General features: G+C 62.1%; 1 protein-coding gene and 1 long non-coding RNA gene across 5 annotated transcripts; one reads left to right on the top strand and one right to left on the bottom strand.

Moving 5' to 3' along the window:
• Positions 1-731: 731 nt before the first annotated feature.
• On the bottom strand, positions 732-17,071 carry LOC138846006 (uncharacterized). Its single transcript, XR_011383345.1, has 2 exons — positions 16,622-17,071; positions 732-6,233 (listed from the first exon to the last, which is right to left on the bottom strand). It is a non-coding gene; the product is annotated as an uncharacterized lncRNA (long non-coding RNA).
• Positions 17,071-21,728, top strand: SPHK1 (sphingosine kinase 1). 4 transcript variants are annotated; one of them, XM_051838303.2, is made up of 7 exons: positions 17,071-17,806; positions 17,895-18,092; positions 19,448-19,636; positions 19,955-20,104; positions 20,185-20,279; positions 20,360-20,475; positions 20,718-21,728. In XM_051838303.2, exons 1-7 carry the CDS (start codon positions 17,734-17,736, stop codon positions 21,469-21,471), a joined length of 1,575 nt encoding a protein of 524 aa, XP_051694263.2. In that variant the 5' UTR covers positions 17,071-17,733; the 3' UTR covers positions 21,472-21,728. The 4 variants fall into 4 exon arrangements, with proteins under 4 accessions (XP_051694263.2, XP_008249134.3, XP_051694264.1 ...); XM_008250912.4 differs by lacking the exon at positions 17,895-18,092; XM_051838304.2 differs by lacking the exons at positions 17,071-17,806; positions 17,895-18,092 and adding an exon at positions 18,619-18,771.
• Positions 21,729-21,820: the final 92 nt, after the last annotated feature.

Raw genomic sequence — 21,820 nt, 5'->3', positions numbered from 1 at the left:
TGGAGGATGTTCCAGGCTCCTGGCTTTGGCCTGGCCCAGCCTTGGCTGTTGCTGCCATTTTGAGAGTGAAGTAGCAGAAGGAAGATCGCGCGCGCTCTCTCTCTGTCACTCTTCTTTCAAATAAATAAAAAAAAACTTTTTGTTTTTGACAGGCAGAGTGGACAGTGAGAGAGGGACAGAGAGAAAGGTCCTCCTTTGCCGTTGGTTCACCCTCCAATGGCCGCCAGCGCACCCGCTGATCCAATGGCGGGAACTAGGTGCTTCTCCTGGTCTCCCATGAGGTGCAGGGCCCAAGCACTTGGGCCATCCTCCACTGCACTCCCTGGCCACAGCAGAGAGCTGGCCTGGAAGAGGGGCAACCGGGACAGAATCCGGCGCCCCGACCGGGACTAGAACCTGGTGTGCCGGCGCCACTAGAAAGAACTTTCAAAAAATGAGAGAGTTTTGGTTTAGCCTCCATACCACGGACTACTTAGTAGCTGTCGGGGGCCTTTGGGGACCTCTTTGGGGGCCTGCGAGGCAGTGCTGCAGGTTAAGCCAGCCCACACCCCGCGGCCTGGGTTGGGGGTGGGGGGAGTCCCGCCTCCACTTCTGATCCGGCTTCCTGTTAATGCACACCCTGGGAGACAGCAGAGATGGCTCAAGTGCTTGTGTTGCAGGGGTGGTCCGTGGCCAGTCCTGGTCCGGGTTCTTGTCTCCATGCAAGAGAGAATTCAAGGAAGAGACACAGAGACAGAAAAGCAAGATTTATTTAAAGTGAAAGTGCACCCTCAGGAAGAACTGCAGGACACCCAGCGAGAAAGAGATGGAGACAGAGGTGTGTGTGGGGGAGATGCCCTTTATAAGAGTTGGAGTGAAGGGGCCGGCGCTGTGGCGTATTGGGTAAAGCCACCACCTGCAGTGCCAGCATCCCATAAGGGCATTGGTTCGAGTCCCGGCTGCTCCACTTCTCCACTTCTCTGTTATGGCCCGGGAAAGCAGTGGAAGATGGCCCAAGTCCTCGGGCCCCTGCACCTGCAAGGGAGACCTGGAAGAAGCTCCTGGCTTCGGATGTGCACAGCTTCGGCCATTGTGGCCATCTAGGGTGTGAACCAGTGGATAGAAAACCTCTCTCTCTCTCTCTCTCTCCCTCTCTGCCTCTGCCTCTCTGTAACTCTACCTTTCAATAAATAAACAAATTAAAAAAAAAAAAAGGGTGTGGAGTTAGGGGCGGGGCTTTACTGGAAGTCCTGGGGAAGTCACAGCATGGAGGGAGCACATGTGCTGGCCACGATCATTTTATTTTAATGACATTACGACGACCTAGAGCTCGTCGCAGGAACCCAGGTGCAGCCATGTTGGGTGTTACTCGCCGGCGCCAGTTCTTGGGCAGTGAAACCCCAGCAGCCAAGGTGGGGTGTGGGGTGTGGGCGGTGCACCAGGGCTGCGGCGCACTGAGCTCCTCTGGGCTGCTTCCCGCGTCCCGAGTGGCGGCTTAACCGCCTGCCCCATCGTCTCTCCCTCTGTTTCTCTCCGAACATGGACCCCTGGAGGTAGACAATATGGATCCCGATAGCAATGCCTGGTTACACGTCCTGTTCTCTCGAGGTCCCTGACTGATACAAGGATGGTTCTTTTCTTTTCTCTTTTTTTTTTTTTAACAGTTTTTTATTTATTTGTAAGCAGAGTTACACAAAGAGAGAGAAGGAGACACAGAGAGATTTCCCATCTGCTGGTTCACTCCCCAAATGGCTCCAATGGCCAGGAGCTGGGCCAGGCTAAAACCAGGAGCCAGGAGCTCCATCCGGGTCTCGCACGTGGGTGCAGGGGCCCAAGCACTTGGGCCGTCCTCTGTGGCTTCCCCAGGTGCATCAGCAGGAAGTGGGATCAGACTGGAACAAGTGTCCATACGGCTGGGCTGCCGACACTGCACGGCCCCTGGACGGCTTGCTTTGTATAAATGCCTGTTAGGCATCTGAGAGGAGACTTTGTTTGACTAGTTTCAGTCTTCTTTGTAAACACAGGCCAAGTCTTGTTTGTCCAGACCTGTGGGACAGGTCCTGGGAGAACAGAATCAGCTCTGTCTGCCACAGGTGACAGCCTCCACGCACAACCCCACTGCAGTGTTCAAGTCTTCTAAAAAACGATCCTGTTGTTACCCGGCCTGCAAGTTCAGCATGAATCAGGAAAGGACAAAGGCTGGCTCCAGTTCAGGTTTGATGCCAAGTGCGGTCCAAGAAAAGCCAGGAGAAAACAAAGAGGGGTGTGTTTAGGAGCCTTGTTCCCGGCCCCACGGGACAAGGTCAGTCTTTGCTACAAAGAGAGCGTTTCAGGCAAAAATGCGGGAGTGTTGCATCCTGGTTGCGCTGCTCCCACTCTGGAAAAATTTAAGTCTTTTCTCTGTTTTCACGCTCTGAACAGACTCAGCAAGCTGAGACGGAATGATCTTTATTTCTAAAAATAGCACCAACTTGGATCTCTGAGCTGATTCTCTCTGTAGGATACCAGAATCCACGCTGGGGGTGGGAGCCACCTTCTGGGCAGACCCAGCCAAGCTCACCACGAGTGACCCTTCCCAGCTTCAGCAAGGACGGTGGTAGCGAGCGGCCGCTGGAAGATCCGAAATGGATCGCAAGGTGGAGTCCTCAGGAGGTCAGAGACCCTGCCCAGGATGGAGACTTAGCGGCTCTCGGGGCAGACTCTTGGGGTGGGGACATTTCAAGGCATCCCAGAGACCCAGACACCACTGAAGACTTTGTCCCAATAGAAACACCCAGAGCCTGCTCCCCGGGCACAGCAGACACTCCCAGCATTTCCTTGTCTGTGTGGCCAGATGACAACAGCCCTGGCAAGATGGGATGCAAGAGAAGGGAAAAAAAGCCAAGGCCGCAGGGGCTGAGAAAGCAGGAGGTGGAGGCCCGGGAGACGATGCCAACACATCACAGAGGTCACCAGGCTCTCGGGTCTCGCGTGCCCAACCTGTCAGGCTCAGAGACTGGGGTCTGTAACAGCCGAAGCCCCAGGCAACACCAGTGTCCAAGGGTAGCTGCGGTCAGTCCCGAACTGGGGTGTGATGTGGCCACTGACTCCCCCAGGGACACTCCGAGAGGCTGCAGGGTGGAGAGGCCACTCCTGCGCCAGGAGCTGACTCTGACCAGGTGTCCCGGCTGTGCTAAACAACCCCCCTCCTTCTGCCGCTGTTGCTGCACTGTGCAACGGGGTGGCCAGGCTCCTACCTCTTAAAGTTCCCCAAGGGGGAGTGAGCCAAGCAGTTAGCACAGGTGTGGCACAGAGCAGAGCCTGAGTGAAGGGGCCGGGGAAATGTTTATGCCCATCTATCAGTCAAGGGCCAATAATAAAACAGACACCACACCTGGTACATTAACATAATTTATACAGGAAACTGAACTAGGTATGGCAGAAACAGCAGAAATTGGACACCACGCGACTCAGCCACCAGCTCCCCTGCCCCGCGATGGGAGAGCAAGGACGAGAGCTCGGGCCTGAACCCCAGGGGCCTGGAGAAGGGAGAAGCGGCCCCAGGGAGCGAGACTCAAACGCTGAGGAGGCGGCCCTGCCTATCCAGGGCACGGAGGGTGGCTCAGCGGGGTGCAGGGAAAGCGGAACCAAAAGTCCCCACTGCCGGGAGACAGCGGCGGGCAGGAAGCCGCGGCCCACCCCTGCGGGACCCTGCAGGCCCTCCAGCGCCCCCTGTCGGCGCAGCCTGCAGGGAGCCGGGCCCGAGAGTCCCGGCTGCAGTCCCCACTAAGCCCTTGAGGTCCGCGGGGACACAGTTCAGCCCGCGCACCTGCCAGCAGGGGCTACGCGTGCGGCAGGGGCGTCTAGAAGGCCGCGGGCAATGCAGAGGTGAAGCCCAATGGGGCAGGTGTTTGACTTGGCCATGGAGACCCATTCGTCGTCTTAGAACTGGGTCTGTGCTGTTTGTGCCACTATCCCACCAGCAAGAGAACTGACAACAACAACGAAAAGGTTGGAACCTGTTGTGAGTGAAGAAATAAAAAGACGGCCATGTCTCACTGGAGAACCTTTTTTTTTTTTTTTCTTTAGTTTATTTAAAGAGAGAGATCTTCCCTCTGTTGGTTCAGTCCCCAAAAGCCTACAGCAGCCAAGGCTGGGCCAGGCTGCAACCAGGACCCCAGGACTCCATCCTGGTCTCCCACGTGGCTCCGGGAGCTGCCCTCTGCTGCTTTCCCGGCCGCATTAGCAGGAAGCTGCGTCGCAAACGGAGCAGCCGGAACTGGAACCAGGCGCTCCTCTATGGGCTGTGGGTACCCACGTGGAGGCTTAACCTGCTGGGCCCCGATGCCTGCCTTAGAGCGTCTGGATTGGATACCTGGCTCCCAGCTTCTTCCTCACGCAGACCCTGGGAGGCCGCGGTGACAGCTCACGTGACTGGGCTCCCGACACCCATGTGGGAGACCAGCATGGAGTTCCAGATCTTGGCTTTGACGGGTGACCCAGCCTCAATCTGCAGGCATCTGGGGAATGACCCAGTGGATCAGAGCGTTTCTCTCTCTCTCTCCCTCTCTCCCTCTCTCCGTCCGTCTCTCTCCCTCCGTCTCTCTCCCTCTCTCCCTACTTCTCTCAAAACAAATAAATAACTCAGACCAAAACCAGGACGGGCATTTGGTGCAGTAGTTAAACCGCCACTTGCCGAAGTGCCTGGCTTCAAGTCCCGGATCCACTTCTGATTCCAGCTCCCTGCTGATGCACACTAGGGGTGGGGGCAGCCGATGGTGGCTCAGTGCCCACTGCCACCCCCGTGGGAGACCCCAGATGGAGTTCCTGGACCCTGGCTCCAGCCCTGGTTGTGGCAGGCATTTGGGGAGTGAACCAGTGGATGAGAGAGAGAGAGAGAGAGAGCTCTTAAATAAATGATACATGTTTACAAAGACTCTAGACAGCACACCCTGGGCGCATGCCCCTGGCCGGCGGTGTCGTGTGTGCTGTCCCACGTCAGGGGACAGTTTGGCCCTGAGGATACTGGAGCTTTGCTTCTGGGACCTGCCAGGCCTGGCCTGCTGCGTCCGTCCCCAGGGCGGGCTCTGGGCTGTGCCCTCCCTAGAGTGAAGTTGGGAAAGCAGGGGCCTTGCCTGAGTTCTGTGAGTCGTGCTGGTGACCTGGGGAGCCCAGGCAGGAGGTGGGGGTTCCTGAATCTGCAGGGGGACCTGGGAACTCGCGGCTGAGGTCCGCCGTGGGGACGGCGCCTGCCACGAGCACCATTTGGCTGGACCCCAGATGACCAGGACTCCAGGTGGTTGGTATCAGAAGCCTGCATCCTTCCCAGGAAGAAAGAGGGAGGGAGGGAGGGAGGGAGGGGAGAGCAGGGGTCTGTGACCAGGGCCTCACCCCTCCATGCAGACTTGGCTGGCTTTTCTCAGAACTGGGTGGGGGGTGGGGGTGGGGGTGGGGGTGGGGGCGGAGTGGCGTGTGGGGGAGGATAAGGAAGAACTCCCTGTGCCTATTTGGCTGCCCCCTGGGTCAGGTGCTGGCTGATCTGCCCTGGGGCTCCCGATGTTCGGAAAGTGCCTGGAGGAGCTGGCACTGCGGGCAGGCTGAGCAGGGCCGGGGTCCCTCGCAGGACGGGTCCTGCACCTGGGGTCCTAGCAACGCGTGGGCCTGCAGATCCCAGGATCGGGGGCAGCTGGGCGACCTCCCCAAAGCAGTATGGCCAGAGGCCACCTCCTGGAGTCAGCCAGAGCCTGCTAGCCAGGGGGCCGCTAGGGAGAGTCCCTGCCCTCACTGGCCCACAAGTCCAGAGCACTTGTACCCCAGCGACCCCTGGCAGGGCCTGGAGACATCTTTGGCTGTCACGGGTTGGGGCTGCTAGGGGCATGGAGTGGGTAGAAACCAAGGATGCGGCCCCCACAACAAAGAATTTTCCAGGCCCAGTGTCAACAGCGCCGAGGCTGGAACCCTGCCCTGGGGAATGAGCTAGATCAGCAGTGGAGACCCGCGAGGCGGCCCCACCGCTGCCCCACCAGGCACCGCAGGAAACACATCTGTTTTGCATTTCTCCCCTTCCCCCAGACTGGGGCCCTGTGCTGGGAGGAGTGAGGGGTGGGGGTTGTGAGGCGAGTCCGGCGTCTTCACCACCAACGCAAGGCCGTCTTGGTGACCGAGTGGCAGCGGGAACGTGGAATCAGACGGCAGTGACTTCACGCGAGTCTCACGCCCACTGGGAGGGGGCTTCAGTCGAGAGCAGCTGGTGGTAGTTACCGGGAAAAACAGAACTTAAAAAAAGAGAGAGATTTATTTTATTTATTTGAAAAGCAGAGTGACACAGAGAAGGCAGGAGACAGCCTAAGAAATAGATCTTCCATTTGCTGGTTGCCTCCCCAAATGGCCACGACAGCCAGGGCTGGGCCAGGCCAAAGCCAGGAGCCAGAAACTCCATCTGGGTCTCCCACGTGGGTGCAGGGGCCCGAGAGCTCTGGCTGTCTTGTGCTGCCTGCCCAGGAGAACTACAGGGAGCGGTGCGGGAACCAGCGCTCCGAGGTGGGATGTGGGATGTGGCACCGCGAGCGGCAGTCTAACCTGCTGTGCCACAGCGCTGGCCCCAAAACCTTTCCTCGCCGTGCGAGACAACACCACAGGTGTCTTTTGTGAAACTGGCCTCCAACTCAGCCGTGCCCGGCACAAAGCCCAAGGAGCTCAAGAAATCTCCCCTGTGGCCCACGTCGGAGGGCCTGAGTCCAGTGCCCAGCGCTGGCCTCAAACTCCAGTTCCGCAAGTGCAGACCCTGGGAGGCAGCAGTGACGGCCCGTGACAGCTCTGCCACCCACACGGGGGACCTGGGTTGAGTCCCCAGGTCCTGGGCTTCAGCCTTCAAGCAGCCCTGGCCCTCGTGGGTATTTGGAGGGTGAACCAGGAGCTGGGAGGTCTCTGTCTCTCTCACTCCCTGGCAAATAGAGGAATAAAAATAATTTGCAAAGAGGGAAGTGGAAACAAAGTGACCTCCGGTGGAGAGCAAAGGCTTCTGGGTAAACAGTGATGCTGGGTGAGCAGCTCCACACAGCACCAGGTCCAGGGGCAGGGGAGCTGCTCACCGTCGCACCAGGCTCTGCACACACATCTAAGGAGTCGCTTCTCTCTGTTTTTTAAATTTCATTTACTGATTTTCATTTTATTTGAAAGGCAGAGAGACAAGAGATCTTCCATACCTTGGTTCACTCTCCAAATGCCTGTTAACAGGGCTGGAACCAGGAGCCCAGGACTCAATCCAGGTCTCACATGGGTGGCTCCAAGGGTGCACACTAGCAGGAAGCCGGATCAGAAGCAGAGGAGCTGGGACTTGAACCAGGGACTCTGATACAGGATGCGGCCGTCACAGCGGCAACTTAACCGCTCTGCCAAACGCCCGCCCAGGATTCCATCCTTAAGCTACAAACCGGCCCCCTAAAATCGTCCAGATGCTCACCTGCGCGGCCTCTCACGTGGGGGTTGCGTGGGGTGGGGGTGGCAGGTCTTGTCCCTGGAATCTGGCCTGGCCACCAACTCACGTGCGGAAGAGCGTTCTGAGACTTCAGCTAAGGCACGGGCCGCTCTGCCGACTCTGCCTGCGTCTCACAGAACAGCCCCATCCCGCCCCGCCTCAGCCCTGCTGCCATCATGTCCCAGGGAGAGTTCGGTACCCCCCTCCGCGCGCCCTAAACTCCCAGCTAGTGGCCAGCACCTTGGCTGAGTGTGGGTGCCATCTTCGAAGTTCAGCCCCCCTGACGTTGCAGCCATGGGTACCCCGGGGGAGCCACCCCGCTGAGCCCGATCACTCCACAGCCCACCCTGCGGGATGATACATGATCGCTTTGGGACAGGATTTATCACTCAGCTAATGTGTCTACTTCCCCAGGGAGCCCAGTGCTTTCGGAAACATGCTTCTTTCTCGCATGAAAAATTGCCTTTCTAGTGATTACCCAGGAAGGGGTCACACAGACTGGGCATCGGGGCTGCGGGAAAGACACGAGCCAAGTCCACACTCAGTGCGCAGTAGCAGCTCCCAGGCCAGGTGGCCCCTGACATGGAACATTCCAGAGCTGCCCTCCCCCGCTCGTCCCGTTTCTTCCTCCTCTCCTCTCCTCTCCTCTCCTCTCCTCTCCTCTCCTCTCCTCTCCTCTCCTCTCCTCTCCTCTCCTCTCCTCTCCTCTCCTCTCCTTCCCATCCGGTTCCTTCACAAAGTTCCACCTGCTATTCCCAAATGACCACCTGGACACACGACCAGATGCCTGGGGCTCTGACCCACATCGGAGGAGACTCGGCGTGAGCGGGGCAGGGAGGAAGCTTCCTGGCTGATTCCTGGCCGGCTACCCCGCGGGGTCTTCCCTCCTCCAGGTGGGAATGCACGTTCATCCTCATTTTATACACCGGGGGAAAACAGAACCCCTAGCAATTAAATACCAATTAGATATTAAGAAAGAAGCTCATCCAAAATTGTATTAACCATTCAACAGGGAAATAGGATGCAATTTAGCTTTTTCAATCCACAAGGGCGCCTGTGTCCCACCGCCTAGTGGGAGCCAACCAGGCCTGGCGCCCTTCCCCCACCCCTTTCCTGGAGCCTGGGTGGCAGCCGGCTTTGTCACCGTCCCCACATTCCCACGCCGGTGTCCGGGAGGAAGTGGGGGGGCCGGATTGCAGCTGCATGTGTCACCTCTGATTCATCCGCGGACGGGGGCCCTTGTGGCCCGCGATGCCTCCCAGATGTGGCTGTTACACAAAGCTCACAGAGATCCTATGGCCCCACTGTCTGCTCGCCTACGCGGGAATCGGGCTTCAGGCGGTCCTGGGATGCTCAGCCTGCGCTTCTGTGTGCCCCTTGGAGTTGCGGGGGATGGTGGAAAACTTCCAGACCAGTGGGGTCAGCGGACGGCTGCAGGTGACTGCAACATGAGCCCGGGGCGGGGTGGGGGTAGCCCAAGGCTCTGTGAATGGGACAGCCCCCTCACGGGGAAGCGGGAGGCCAGCCTGCTCCCAGCCTCCTAGCGCGGGGGTGTCTGACAAATGGCCATGTCTCATGCATTCACTCTGATTAGTTTTCTCACCGATTAGAACAACGAAGAGGGATCGTCAAGAAGTCCAGGGGAATGCGCACTATGCGTATGACAACCATGCGAGGTTCTCGGCACCAAAATGAACTCATTTAAGTCTCATTCTACAATTTTTATTTAGGGGCTGGTGTTATGGCGCAGTGGGTTAAGGGGATGCTTCCGACACCAGTATCTCAGGTTAGAGTGCTGGTTCGAGTCCCAGCTGCTCCACTTCCCATTCAGCTCCCTGCTAAGGTGCCTGGGAGGGCAGCAGAGGACGGCCCGAGTGCTTGGGCCCCTGCCACACCTGTGGGAGACCCAGATGGAGCTGCAGGCTTCTGCCTGGCCCAGGCCTGGCTGTTGCAGCCATTTGGGGAGTGAACCAACAGGTGGAAAATTCCCCTCTCTCTTTCACTGTACCTTTCAAATAAATGAATCCTTAGAAAATAAAAATTGTGTTTATCTATTTGGAAGGTAGAGACAGAGAGCGTCCATCTGTGGATTCACTGCCCAAATAGCTGTAGTGGTTGGGACTGGGCTGGGCCAAAGCCAGGAGCCTGGAATTCAATCTGAGTGTCACACGTGGGTATCAGGAAGTACTTGGGCCGTCGTCTGTCACTTCCGGAGGACGCATTCGCAGGAAGCTGGCATCAGAGGCACACCCGGGACTCTACCCAAGCAGGAGTCCCAAGCAACAGCTCAGCTGCCATCCCAAACGCCAGCCCTCCCAGGGGCTTTCTGAAGGGGACGGGGAGTTTCTAGGAGGCGTTGCTGTCCTTTGAATAACACAGGGGAGTCGTTCATCAGTGCCGAGTTTCTGCTGTGTGTCCTTCCCTCTGTGCGGCTACCTTCACTGCACACCCACACAGAAGAGAGGGCACCTCTGAGCAGCTGCGGGAGCCCCGCACCGGACTCCAAACCCTTAGTGCCCAGGAGAAACTGGCTGGAGATGGGGCCGCCACACCCTCTGCGGCCTTGGAAATGGATACTTTGTGCGTCACAAAGAATGATCCGGAAACAGGCAATCCAGTCCCCAGACTAAGTTCCCAGCTCCTGGCTTCCGAATATGTTCAAGTCAATATTTTTCAAACTGTGGGGCCAGCATGGTGGTGCCGCAGGCGGGGCCGCCTCCGGCAATGCCAGCATCTGATAGGAGCGCCAGTTTTGAGTCCTGGCTGCTCCAGCTCCCTGCCTGGAATGTGCGTGCAGAAGCGGCAGGAAGATGGCTTAACTGCTTGGGCCCTGCCACCCACGAGAGTCCCGGATGGAGTTCCGGGTTCAGGCTTCGGCCTGGCCCAATCCCGACCCTCGCAGCCATGTGGGGAGTGAACCAGCAGAGGGAAGCTCTTCAGTCTCACCCTCTCGTTTCTGTTACTGGCTTTCAAATAAGTAAATCTTTATAGAAAACTGGTGAATTTCACCTAAAACCATCTTAGAGTGAACAAGTCGGGGCACTAAGCAGATTACTCCCGGCCTTGTGAACCCAGCACTTCTGCCTAATTCCAAAACCTTTTCATCACCCCCAAAGGAAACCCCACCCCCATGACGCAACCACCTCCTGTCCCCTCCCCCCCAGTCCCTGGCACCTGTCAATCTGCCTGTGTCTCTATGGATTTGCCTATTCCAGGCATTGCATGTGGATGCGACCTTTTGCGTCTGGATTCTGCATGTTTGTGCACGCCATGGGTGTATCGGCTCTCATTCCTTCTTATGGCCAAATAGTATCCCGCTGTGTGGCTCCGTCCTCCCCTGACGGACAGCTGGGTCACTTGCCCTGTGGCTGCTGCGACTAACGCAGCTCTGAGCGTTGAGGCACAAGTCCTCCCAGGGACACGTGTTTGCGTTCTCCGGGTACCTACCTGGCTCCCATGGCAACGGTGTGTTTCATTTGAAAGGACCCTGCAGCCTCTCACTTTAAGATGTTTTCCCCTCAGAGGCTGGTTGGCAACCCTCGCCTAGTGTGCCATATCTGTGTTCACGGCTGGCACGCCAGCCTCTGTGGAGTCCTTACAGAGGGCAGGGGCTCTGTTCAGAATTAGAATTAGGCTCCTGCTGTTGCACGCAGGGTCCTGAGCCTATTCGAAAGGCACACCCGGAGACCTCGAGGCCTCGGAGACAAGAGCTCCCTTCAAGGCCCCGGGCTCGCGGCGGCTGCTGGCTCCAGCTCAGCCCTTCTGCAGCCAGTGTGGCTCCTGCCGGAAAGGCTGCAAACCGGGCTGAGAGCCCCCCGACGTGCGTGCGAGGGCTCGACCCGCCTCTCACCCTTGGGAAGAGGACTTCCGCCTGCCAGGGCTGGGAGGAGGCCGATGGGCCCTTCTGTAACCATCTTTTGCAGAAGTTCTCAATCTGAGAGCCGAATCGTCTCGGATACTTGTCACACGGCAGTGGGAACTCGGCCCAAAATGCTCTGTGCTTGTTTGCCGGTGCCAAGCTCCGACGCTATGGATTTTTTTCTGGGCCACGCAGAGTCAGGAAGACTGATGTGTCTTCTTAACTCGGCGCCAGGGCCATCTGTCCCTCCCGGGACTCCTTGGCCTGCTGTGCCCAGCCGTGGGGGGGGGAGGGCGCTCTGCTGCATCCGCCAGCAAGAGGCACAGGGAGAGGTCAGCCGGGCATCTCTGGAGCGCTTTTGTGTGCAGGATCTGGCTGACCACACCTCTAGGAAGAAGACAGAGAATTAAAAAGCTACTTTCTCCAGTTCCTCTGGGTGCTCCGAGGAGAGAGAAATCCATCTTCCGTGCACTGGTTCACTCCCCAAAAGGCTGCAACAGCCGGGGCTGGGCCAGACGGAAGCCAAGAGCTGGGAACTCCATCCGGGTCTCCCACGTGGGTGCAGGGGCCCAAGCACTTGAACCACCTTCCTCCGCTTTCCCAGGCCATTAGCAGGGAGCTGGATCAGAAGTGGAGCAGCTGGGACTCGAACTGTTGGATTAGAAGTGGAGCAGCTGGGACTCGAACTGGCGCCCATATGGGATGCTTTACTTGCTGCCCCCCAGAACGGGCTGCTGTGTGCACGTGTTTAATAATCTCACTAGTTAGTCTGCAAAGCCTTGAACTCTCAGAGGCATTCAGAATCAAGCCTCTGGCCCTGGGCAGGTGGTCACTGCTCACCCAGCGCTGGACGCTGCTGGGCTCCCGTGCCTTGAAGAACTGACATAGTCACTCAGTCTCCACGCGCTGCCAAGAGAACCAGGACCTCTGCTTTCGGCAAAGGCTCTCCTGTCGGATCGGCCCAGCATCACTCGGGCAGCCAAAGACGCCATGTGGCATTAGCTGACCGTGGCCCTTGTCCTGAGCTCCCCTCCCAGGCCCCAGCTGTCCGGCCCATCCTGAAGCAGCCGCGCTTCGATTACCAGGGCTGCATCTGCCCTTCAGGAGCCGAGCCTCGGGGACAGCGGAGTTTCTATTCTGGGGCTGTGGATAATGAGCGCGAGGGGCAGGAAGCCCCGCTCCAGGAGCGTGGCGAAATAGGGCACCCACCCCCTCCTCTGCCCCAGGCCCCCCAGTAATTGGCTTTCACGGAGGAAGCCTGAGCCCCCGCATGTTTGAATACAAGAAGAGACAGGGGCAGGGGCAGCCAGCAGCGTGCTTGTCTGGGCCAGGATGATGATGTACATCCCTTCCCCCAGCGCCCACCGGGGTCCACCCTCTGGCACAAAGGCACAGCCTGGCTCAGGGCCACGGCCAGCCCGCTGTCAGTTTGCTTTGGGAGCCACCCAAGGACATGTGGGAAAGTGGGAAAGGCTCAGCACCAAATCCACCCCCCGCCCCCCAGGCTGTGCACACACCCGTGCCCTGGGCCTGGTGCTCCCATCTCCCGCTCGCCAACTGTGGCGGGGCCAGGTGCAGCTTCCCAGCTCCTAGTTTTGCTTGTGGGAACTGCCCGGGCAGGCTGACACAGAGCTGCTGGGTGTCTCTGCCCCTGCAGGTTTTCTTGGAAGGAGGACGCAGGAGCAGCGGTGTGGACTGGGGCTGTCTGGGGCCTGGGCAGAAGGGACCCAGCTCCCTCCCCCACCCCCACCCATCCCGGATGTGGGATTGGACACCGGAGACGGGGCCAGGGCCCATGCAGTGCTGATGTCAGCAGGAGCCCTGGTCCAGCCCTGCCACCGCGGTGGGGTGGGAGCAGCAGGACTGCCAGGGCACGGGACAGGAGCTGTGAGGGCCACACCCTTCCATATGGCGCCTGGGGGGCTCGGAGCCTGGAGGGGCCTGCCAGGCTGAAAAATGGCCGGCTGGCATGTGTCCGCCCCCTCCCGCGGGTGAGAAGTCCGGGTTTTGCAATCCTGCAATTACTATGGTTAGCAAAGATGCCAATTCCTCCCTTTCGGGCGATTTTCAAAAATGGAAACCAATTTTGTTTGTAAGGGCCTCTGCCGGAGGAGTCAAACGCCACAAAGTCCACGGAAGCACTGTGTCCATCCCGGCAAGAGTGCTAGGTCTAACCCCACGCGAGGAGGGCTTCACTGGGGGATAGCAAGTTCCTGGTGTGTGTGCACCTGGGCAGAGCTGGGGAAGGGGGAAGGAGTTGGAAAAGAAGGTTTTGGAGCTGAGTCAGGACAGTTTCCAGACTTCCATCTGTGGCTGGCAAGGTGACAGCCTCTCAAAGAGGCCCGTGCCATAATCCTCAGGACCCACAGATGGGACGTCGTCGCCCTGTGGGGCAGCAGGGGCTCACAGCTGGGATCAAGTTCAAGGTCTTGAGGAGGGGCGATTAGCCTGGGATGTCTGAGTGGGGCCAGTGTCGCCCCAGGTTCCTCCCAGGAGGGCAGTGGGAGGGTCAGAGTCAGAGAGGGAGGTGTGACTACAAAAGCTAAGGACAGATTTGACGAAGCCACGGTGCTGGCTCCGGAGGCCCAGGAAGGGGCCCTGGGCCAGGGGGTGCAGGTGGCCTCTGGAAGCTGAAAGACACCAGGTGGCGCGGCCCTGCACGCAGGTGCACCTGAGACTTCTGACCCCCAGGTACGTGAGACACTGAATCCTGTGGTTTTCAATTAGCGCAGCAGTGGGACTCTATTATGGGAAGGCTTTAAAACATTTGTAGAAAAAAACGGAATTAAAAGATAACTAGAATTTCCCATGACCCTTTGAAGCTCTCTCCTACGGCATCCAACACGAAACTCGGCCCAGTTCTTCCAAGGGCTGGGAGCAAACCCATCTGCTCAGGAAGCAGAGGTGCAGTAGCCAGGGTGTGAGCTCTGAAGCCAAGGTGGCAGGCGGGTGAGGGAGGTTTGGCTTCCTGTACAGGCATAAATAACTTTCAACGGGCCGCACCCCGGCACCACGGGAGGAGGCAGGCCAGCCCTGCAGAGACACCCCTTCTTCCCACACGTGCGTGAACACACCCTCCATCCCTCTTCCAAGACACTCAGTGTTGTTACAGGTTTCCACCAGAAACGCAAAGCAGGGCGCACGCTCCCGCTCCGGATGGCCACGTTCTATTCTGAAGGGGCCAGTTCGTCTCGGCTGCTCTGCTTCCAATCCAGCTTCCTGTTAATGCATCTTGGGAAGGCGGCAGAAGATGGTTCGGGTGCTTGGGCCATTATCACCCTAGTAGGAGACCAGGATGGAGTGCCTGGCTCCTGGCTTCTACCTGACCTAGCCCTGGCTGTTGGGGGCATTTGGGGAAGAGAACCAGCCAATGGGAGATTCTCTCTCTCTGGCTGAAATAGGCATTTAATTTAAAAGAAAAGACACATGGGGCCGGTGCTGTGGCATAGCGGGTAAAGCTGCTGCCTGCAGTGCCAGCATTCCATAAGAGCATTGGTTCAAGTCCCGGCTGCTCCACTTCCGATTTGGCTCTCTGCTATGGCCTGGGAAAGCAGCAGAAGATGGCCCAAGTGCTTGGGCCCCTGCACCTGCATGGGAGACGCAGAAAAGGCTCCTGGCTCCTGGCTTTGGATCGGCACAGCTCGGGCCATTGCAGCCAACTGGGGAGTGAACCAGCGGATGGAAGACCTCTCTCTGTGTGTAACTCTTTCAAATAAATAATACTAATAAAAGACACACTGATACACTCTAGCATCCTGGTAACTTCCTGGTTTCCCCTCCCAGAGCTGTTAGCATTTGGAAAAGAGCAGCCCCACAGAGGGTAATGAAGGAGATCCCAATCTCAAGAACAATCTCTGGTCAGCTCCTTCCCTGGGAGAACACCGTGTGACGATGAAGACAGGAGTCAGAGTGGGGTGATGCCCGCACAAGCCCAGGGACACCCAGGAATGATGGGGCCTCCCTCACAGCTCCCCCAAGGAACCAGCCAGCCCACACGCTGACCTTAGATTCGTGAGAAAACGGATTTCTGTTCCTTAAGCCCCAGGAAGCCTGCACCTGGTCTCCAGGCACCTGCATTAAGAATGTTCTGGAAGCTGCAGCTCAGGAGGCGAGAGCAAGTGAGAGGCAGAGCCCTGGGTCCCTGGTCCAGGCAGGACACCCACAAAGACAGGGAGCCCACCCCCACCACATGCCCAGAGCTGTCAAACCACTGCAGGGAAACAGGCGCCTGGGCCAAACAAGCACTCCCTACACAGCCAAGAATCCTGCACCGCCAGTCTGCTGTCCTGGATCCCCACACGCGGGCAGGTGGCACCCCTCCGCCCGCCAGGCTGGCACAAGCCAGAAGCCGCATCTAGAAAACTCTCAGGACGGAAAACCACGCGCAGGACGGTCCTAGGACATGGGTCTTAAAAAGAGCCAGTGGGGCCGGCCGGATGCCCCCTTGGCCTGCCCTCGCCGGCTGGGAGGGGCCTCCAGGCTCTGCAGCCGGGAGCTGGAATCTCCTGGCCAGGTAGCTCCAGGGAAGAGTGCGGTGGCAGGCATCCCCTCCCACTGACAGCCAGCAATCTGCCACCTGCTGCCTCACTCCAGGTTACCGGAGAGCTGAGGCCAGGCAGGTGACTGGCTGCTTTCTTTCTCAGAAACACAAAGCCACCAGGGGGTGGAGGGTTCTCAGGTGCGAAAGACAACCCCTGTCACCTGTGAGACAGGTATGCGAGGGAGCCCCGCCCTTCGTGGGTGATCAGGTCAGACCTCCTGGCCGGCCCACACCTGCCTGCTGTCAGGCCCCGGGCGGGCCCTGCTGGGCACAGAGGGCTGAGGAGGGAGCCGGCTGGGAGTGATGGTGCTGTGTCCCAGAGCCGCCGCACCTGGTGCTGGCACTGCTCTGGCGCCTGAGCAGGGACGTGGCGAGGCCCCCGCACCTCCCAGCCGTGGGGGGGGGGGGCAGCACCTCGCTCCGGCAGGATCCAGGCTCTGGGGTCGAGGGCGGCAGAGGAAGGCAGCCTGGCCCGGGGGTGGGGCATGAGCAGAGCGAGGGAGGCAGAGACCTGGGGCCGAGGGTCGAGGTAGCAGGGAGGACAACAGGGCCATTGTGCTAGCGGGAGCCCGGGCCAGAGGCTTCGCCCTTCGCCTCCCTCCCACGGGGCCGTCCTGAGCCGGCGCCGCCCCCCAAGCCCAGGGACAAGGGGCCCCGCAGGCTGCCCGCCGCCCCTCCCCCAGTTCCCAGTCAAGCCCACCCCGCGGACTTCAGGGGCCCCAGCGTGGGGTCCCCGAGAAGAAAAGGGGGCCTGTGCTCCAGGCCGGCGTCATCACCGTGAACTCACGCACAGCCAGGTCTTCACGGCCCCCTGCCTCAGTTTCCCCTCTCTGCACGGCAAACAGCGGCGGCTTTTCAGGCCTGCGGGAGATGCAGCGGGGGTCTGCGTCCGTCTCCACCAAGGCTGGGGTCCCCCACGCGTCTTCCAGGCGCCGAAGCCGGACCTGCACCCTCACCCTCGCTCGGAGGGAGATGAACAGAGGGGAGGCGAGGGCCTGCGGCCCGGGGCTCCCGCGCGCAGCCCCTGCCTCCCGCGCCTCCCGCGGCTCCGCAGCGCGTGACAGCGGCACTGCGGCTGCAGCACTGCCCTCCCCCGCCCGCCGCCGGACTCCTGGGACGTGGGGGTGGGGGGCCGGGGTGCAGGACCCTGTGCCCACGGGTGCGCCCCGCGGCGCCGGCAACGGGGGGCGACGCCTCTGACCGTCGCCTCGCCACGTTCTCGCTGCCGCTGGGTTCCTCCGCCCTTAAGCGCGTAGCTGAGCCGCGGCCTTGGAACCCGGGGGTGTCCGGGGGCCGCTCGGGGAGGGCGCGTCCCAACCCGCGCCCCGCTCCCGGCGGGAGAAACCCCCTCGGGGGGAGGCCGTCCTCCTGCCCCCTCCCCCGCCAAGTGTCACGAAACGGGGCCGGGCCGCCTGGGTCCCCGCGAAGGAAAGGTGCGGCGGAGGCGTGCCCGGGCTCGGGGCGCCGCCCGGCTAATTGGCTCCGCGCTCGTCCCGGACCTGCCTCTTCGCGATTTAAGGAGCGATGAGAGGCGACAGGCGTGCGCGCGGCGAGCGGGGCAGGTGTGCGCGCCCGAGCTCTCCGCAGCCGGGGTCCGGGCCCCCTCGGCTTTTCCGCACTCTGGCCCTACCTGGTCGGGTCACCACGTCGGCCGTGGCAACGTCTTCCTTCCCAGGCGCTGCAAATAACCGGGGGATTTAACTCGCGGTGGCGGCGGGCGCGTTCGGGTCCCTCGCGGGGATAAGTGTATTTCACACACTGTCACACGCGTCCCCGTGCGAAAACCCCTGCGCGCTGGTGCATCCGCGCGCAGGCCCGCGGGGGGCGTGGTGGGCAGCGGGGGCCACGCCCTCCCAGCTTGGCGCTCCCATCGGGACCCGGGCCCAGGGCCCTTCTGCCATGCCAGGCGCCTCTCCTGCGGGTGACCAGCGAGGACCTGGATCGCCCGCTGCGGGCAGCTGCTCTGGCCCAGGTGAGCCTCCATGCCGCTCCCCTGGGGGAAAGGACCCAACTTTTGAGGTTCCCAACAAGGCTCTCTCCTCCCGCATCTCCCTTTCCAGTTCGGAGCCCCCCCGCCGTGGCCTTGTCACCCGTCCTGCCCAGGACGGTGCGTCCGGCTGCCTCCAGCTCCGTGGCCAAGCTGCAGCGCCAGGAAGCTAAAAATAACCTCACTCGGGGAGTGCGGGGGTGGAAAAGCGAGGGAAGCCCCGCGGGCGGCGGGAGAGAGACCCCGACCGGGACGAGGGGCGCCCGGAGAGGTCCGGGCTTCGAATTCCTGGGTGGGCTAGGCAGGGTGCGCCAAAGGGGCTCTGCATTCCCGATTCTGCAGGCAGTGCCCGGGCGACGAGGTCGCGGTGTCGAGATGCTGCGGGGGGCATCTCCGAGAGCGTGGAAGGGCGCGCGCCTGAAGCCCGCTCAGACTTTGGGCAGGGAGCCGGATTCCTGGGGGGCCCGCGCTGCGCGCTCGCTTTCGCGCCCCCGACGCGCGCCGCCAGCGGCCGGGCCCGAGACTCCGCGCCTCGCCGGCTACCCGCGCCGTTCCCGTTACAAGCAGCGGGGACGCGCGGGTGCGCAGCCGCGCCCCAGGACCCGGCCTGGAACCCGCGCGTGGCCCAACCGCGGGCGCGGACTGTGCTGGGGTTGTGCCGGGAGGGCCCGAGCGGGCGGGGACCGGGAACGCGCGGGGCGCAGGTTCCACCCCTGCGAGCACGGGGAACGCGGGGCGTGGCCAGGCCGGCGCCGCAGCTCCCCGCGGCGAAGTTGGCCGGAAAGTTTGAGGCCGGAGGGAGCAAGCCCGCGAGTCCACACCAGCCCGGGTCTCCCCCCCCCCCCTTGCCTATCAGATTGCGGGGCTGCGCCCGGGACGAGCTGCGTTCCGCTCCAGGCAACTGTAGGGAACTGCGGTGGCTCGTCTTCCAAGCAAACCGGACGGACTGGGTAGGGCCGCCCGCCCCGGCCTCCCGTGGCTGGTGGCTCCTGGCGGCCCGCCCCTCACCGGGCCCCAGGGAACTAGGCCACGCACAGCGCCAGTCGGCGCAGGGGCGAGGGCAGGCTGCAGCTGGCTGCACGGCTGGGGGTTCGGCGCTCGCGCAGCCCCGGCTCTGCTCCCCCCGAGCGCGGCGCGGATCCCGCCGGAGCGGGGCCCGCGGAGGCGCGCGGGGAGGCTCCGGCCGCTCTGGAGCTCGGGGCAGGGGAAGCGGGGAACCGGCCGGCTCCGGGGCGGGAGTCGTCGCCCTAAACTTCCTGCTCCGCGATGACCGCTCAAGTTCTGGGATTTTTACGCAACTGGACTCCCCTCCCCCTGGCATCCCCGCGGGGTGAGGCGCTGGTCCGAGCGAGAGAGCCACGGGGCTCTGACTCATCCGTCCCGCCGGAACCCGAAGGCCCCGGAGAGGAAAGCCCCCGGGAGGAGACCCTTCGGCGCGAGGGTCGGGGGCGCAGTCCCCGGACGCGGGCGCCCTTGGCGGCGCCGGACCTCGGCTCTCTGAGCCTCCCAGAAAGGCGGGCTCCCTGGCCGCGGGCTGAGGACAAAGCAGGAGCGCCGGGCGCCCACTGCCCCCACCTCGAGGAGCCGCGGCTCGGGTCTCCGCCAGCCGTCTCTCTTCTCCCTCAGATCCGGCCGCCGCCGAGAATGACGCGGGCGACCCCGCTGTTCCGACGCCGGGCGGGGAGGGCGAGCCCCGCAGCCGGCCCCGCGACGCGCGCCTGGACAGCGCCGATAAGGAGCTGAAGGCAGAAAGCGCCGCCACGGGCAGCGCCCCGACGGCGCTGGGGACGCCGCGGGCCCAAGTTATGGATCCAGGTTTGTGCGGGCCTGGCTGGGAAGGGCCATGGCGGGGTGGGGGGCGGGGGGTTCTGGGGGGTCCCCTTGTTTCTCGCCAGGAGCGTGGAACGCGCAGCTGCGCGCGAGGGCCTGGGGCCGCTCCAGAGGAAACGCTTCCCTGCCGCGAGGCCGGACGTGGTGGGGCCCGAGCCACGGAAAGGGGTGTCGGGGGCGCCCACCGCACCCGGAGGTCCCCACGCGAGGCCGCGGGCGGCCCCGAACCACTCCGGGAACCGGGTTGTCCGTGGCCCCCTAGTGGCCGATTGGGAACGCGGGGCTCGTGGTTTGCTTCCGCAGCGAGCGTCCCCCAGGGCCTCCCCAGGCCCTGCCGCGTGCTGGTGCTGCTGAACCCGCGCGGTGGCAAGGGCAAGGCCCTGCAGCTCTTCCGCAGCCACGTGCAGCCCCTGCTGGAGGAAGCCGAGGTCTCCTTCAGGCTGACGCTCACGGGTGAGGAGTGCTTCCCGAGGAGGGCCCGGGGAGCGCGGGCGCGGGGCAGGGGGCCCTGAGAGCTGCCAGTCTCCCGGCAGAGCGGCGGAACCACGCGCGGGAGCTGGTGCGCGCCGAGGAGCTGGGGCGCTGGGACGCGCTGGTGGTCATGTCTGGAGACGGGCTGATGCACGAGGTGAGGCGCGCGCCTGGCGCTGCCCCGCGTGGCGGTGGCCGGGGCTGCTCACGGGGCTGAGGCCGCAGGTGCTCCTGCAGGTGGTGAACGGGCTCATGGAGCGGCCGGACTGGGAGACCGCCATCCGGAAGCCGCTGTGTAGCCTCCCAGCAGGCTCTGGCAACGCGCTGGCCGCTTCTCTGAACCACTATGCGGGGTGAGTGCCCAGGGCCCCGGGCGGGGCTTGGCTTCCCTCGGGTGCCCCCCACTCCCACTCCCACTTCTGTCTCCCGCACTTTCCCCTCGTTCTCCCCTGGAGGCCCTACCTGGCTGCCTACATCGGTGACTCAACGCCACCTCCATCACCCAGGAGGAGGAGGAGGAGGAGGAGGAGGAGGAGGAGGAAGGGGAGGATGGGGGCGGCTCCCACCCTGCCTCACATGGCCTCTTCCTCTACAGCAACGAGCAGGTGACCAACGAAGACCTCCTCACCAACTGCACGCGGCTGCTGTGCCGCCGGCTGCTGTCGCCCATGAACCTGCTGTCGCTGCACACGGCCTCCGGGCTGCGGCTCTTCTCTGTGCTCAGCCTGGCCTGGGGCTTCGTAGCCGACGTGGACCTGGAGAGCGAGAAGTACCGGTGCCTGGGGGAGATGCGCTTCACGGTGGGCACCTTCATGCGCCTGGCAGCGCTGCGCACCTACCAGGGCCGCCTGGCCTACCTCCCTGTAGGCAGGGCCCCCTCGGAGGGGGCCCCCTCCCCGATGCGGGTGCAGCAGGGCCCCAGGGACGGGCACCTCGTTCCCCTGGAGGAGCCGGTGCCCTCCCACTGGACGGTGGTGCCCAGCCAGGACTTCGTGCTGGTGCTGGCCCTGCTGCACTCACACCTGGGCAGCGAGATGTTCGCGGCCCCCATGGGCCGCTGTGCGGCGGGCGTCATGCACCTGTTCTACGTGCGTGCGGGCGTGTCTCGGGCCTCGCTGCTGCGCCTCTTCCTGGCCATGGAGAAGGGCAAGCACATGGAGCAGGGCTGCCCCTACCTGGTACATGTGCCCGTGGTCGCCTTCCGCCTGGAGCCCAAGAACGGGGAGGGCGTGTTTGCCGTGGACGGGGAGCTGGTGGTCAGCCAAGCTGTGCAGGGCCAGGTGCACCCAAACTGCTTCTGGGTGGTCAGTGACTGTGTGCAGCCCCCACCCAGCCGGGAGCCCTTGTGACTCCGCGGGATTTGTGCCTTTGTCTGTCTGCTGGGTCTGCGCCCAGTTCAGGACCCTCCCTCCTTCCCCAGCGCTGGGGGTGGTCTGTGCGCAGCTCTTGACTTCTGGAGAAGAGAGGGAGGGGTGGGCTGTGCTTTGGGAGGGCAGGTTCTGCCTGCCGAGGCCAGAAACCCAGCTGGCTGGGCCGGTTGCCTGGGGAAGGCGCTCGGTTCTGAGTCCACCCCACGAATCAGATCCGAATAAAATGACGTTCCCCACCCGGTGGTCCTGTCCTGGGGACTCGGGAGGCGATTGCTGTCGCTCCAGCCAGGGCTGCACAGTCTTAGTGACATCGTTGGCCTGGCCCCCA

The sequence above is a fragment of the Oryctolagus cuniculus genome, chromosome 17 (genome assembly GCF_964237555.1).
Source record: "Oryctolagus cuniculus chromosome 17, mOryCun1.1, whole genome shotgun sequence".
Lineage (NCBI taxonomy): Eukaryota > Metazoa > Chordata > Mammalia > Lagomorpha > Leporidae > Oryctolagus > Oryctolagus cuniculus.
The sequence above is the reverse complement of the archived record's forward strand: the minus strand, read 5'-3'. Positions and strand labels throughout refer to the sequence as shown.

Bases quoted from the DNA above. Each gene is read 5' to 3' on its own strand.
- SPHK1 (XM_051838303.2), top strand. From the start codon at position 17,734: ATGCCAGGCGCCTCTCCTGCGGGTGACCAGCGAGGACCTGGATCGCCC. The intron at 19,637-19,954 runs GTTTGTGCGGGC...TTGCTTCCGCAG, and splicing joins GGCCCAAGTTATGGATCCAG to CGAGCGTCCCCCAGGGCCTC. The intron at 20,476-20,717 runs GTGAGTGCCCAG...CTTCCTCTACAG, and splicing joins TCTCTGAACCACTATGCGGG to CAACGAGCAGGTGACCAACG.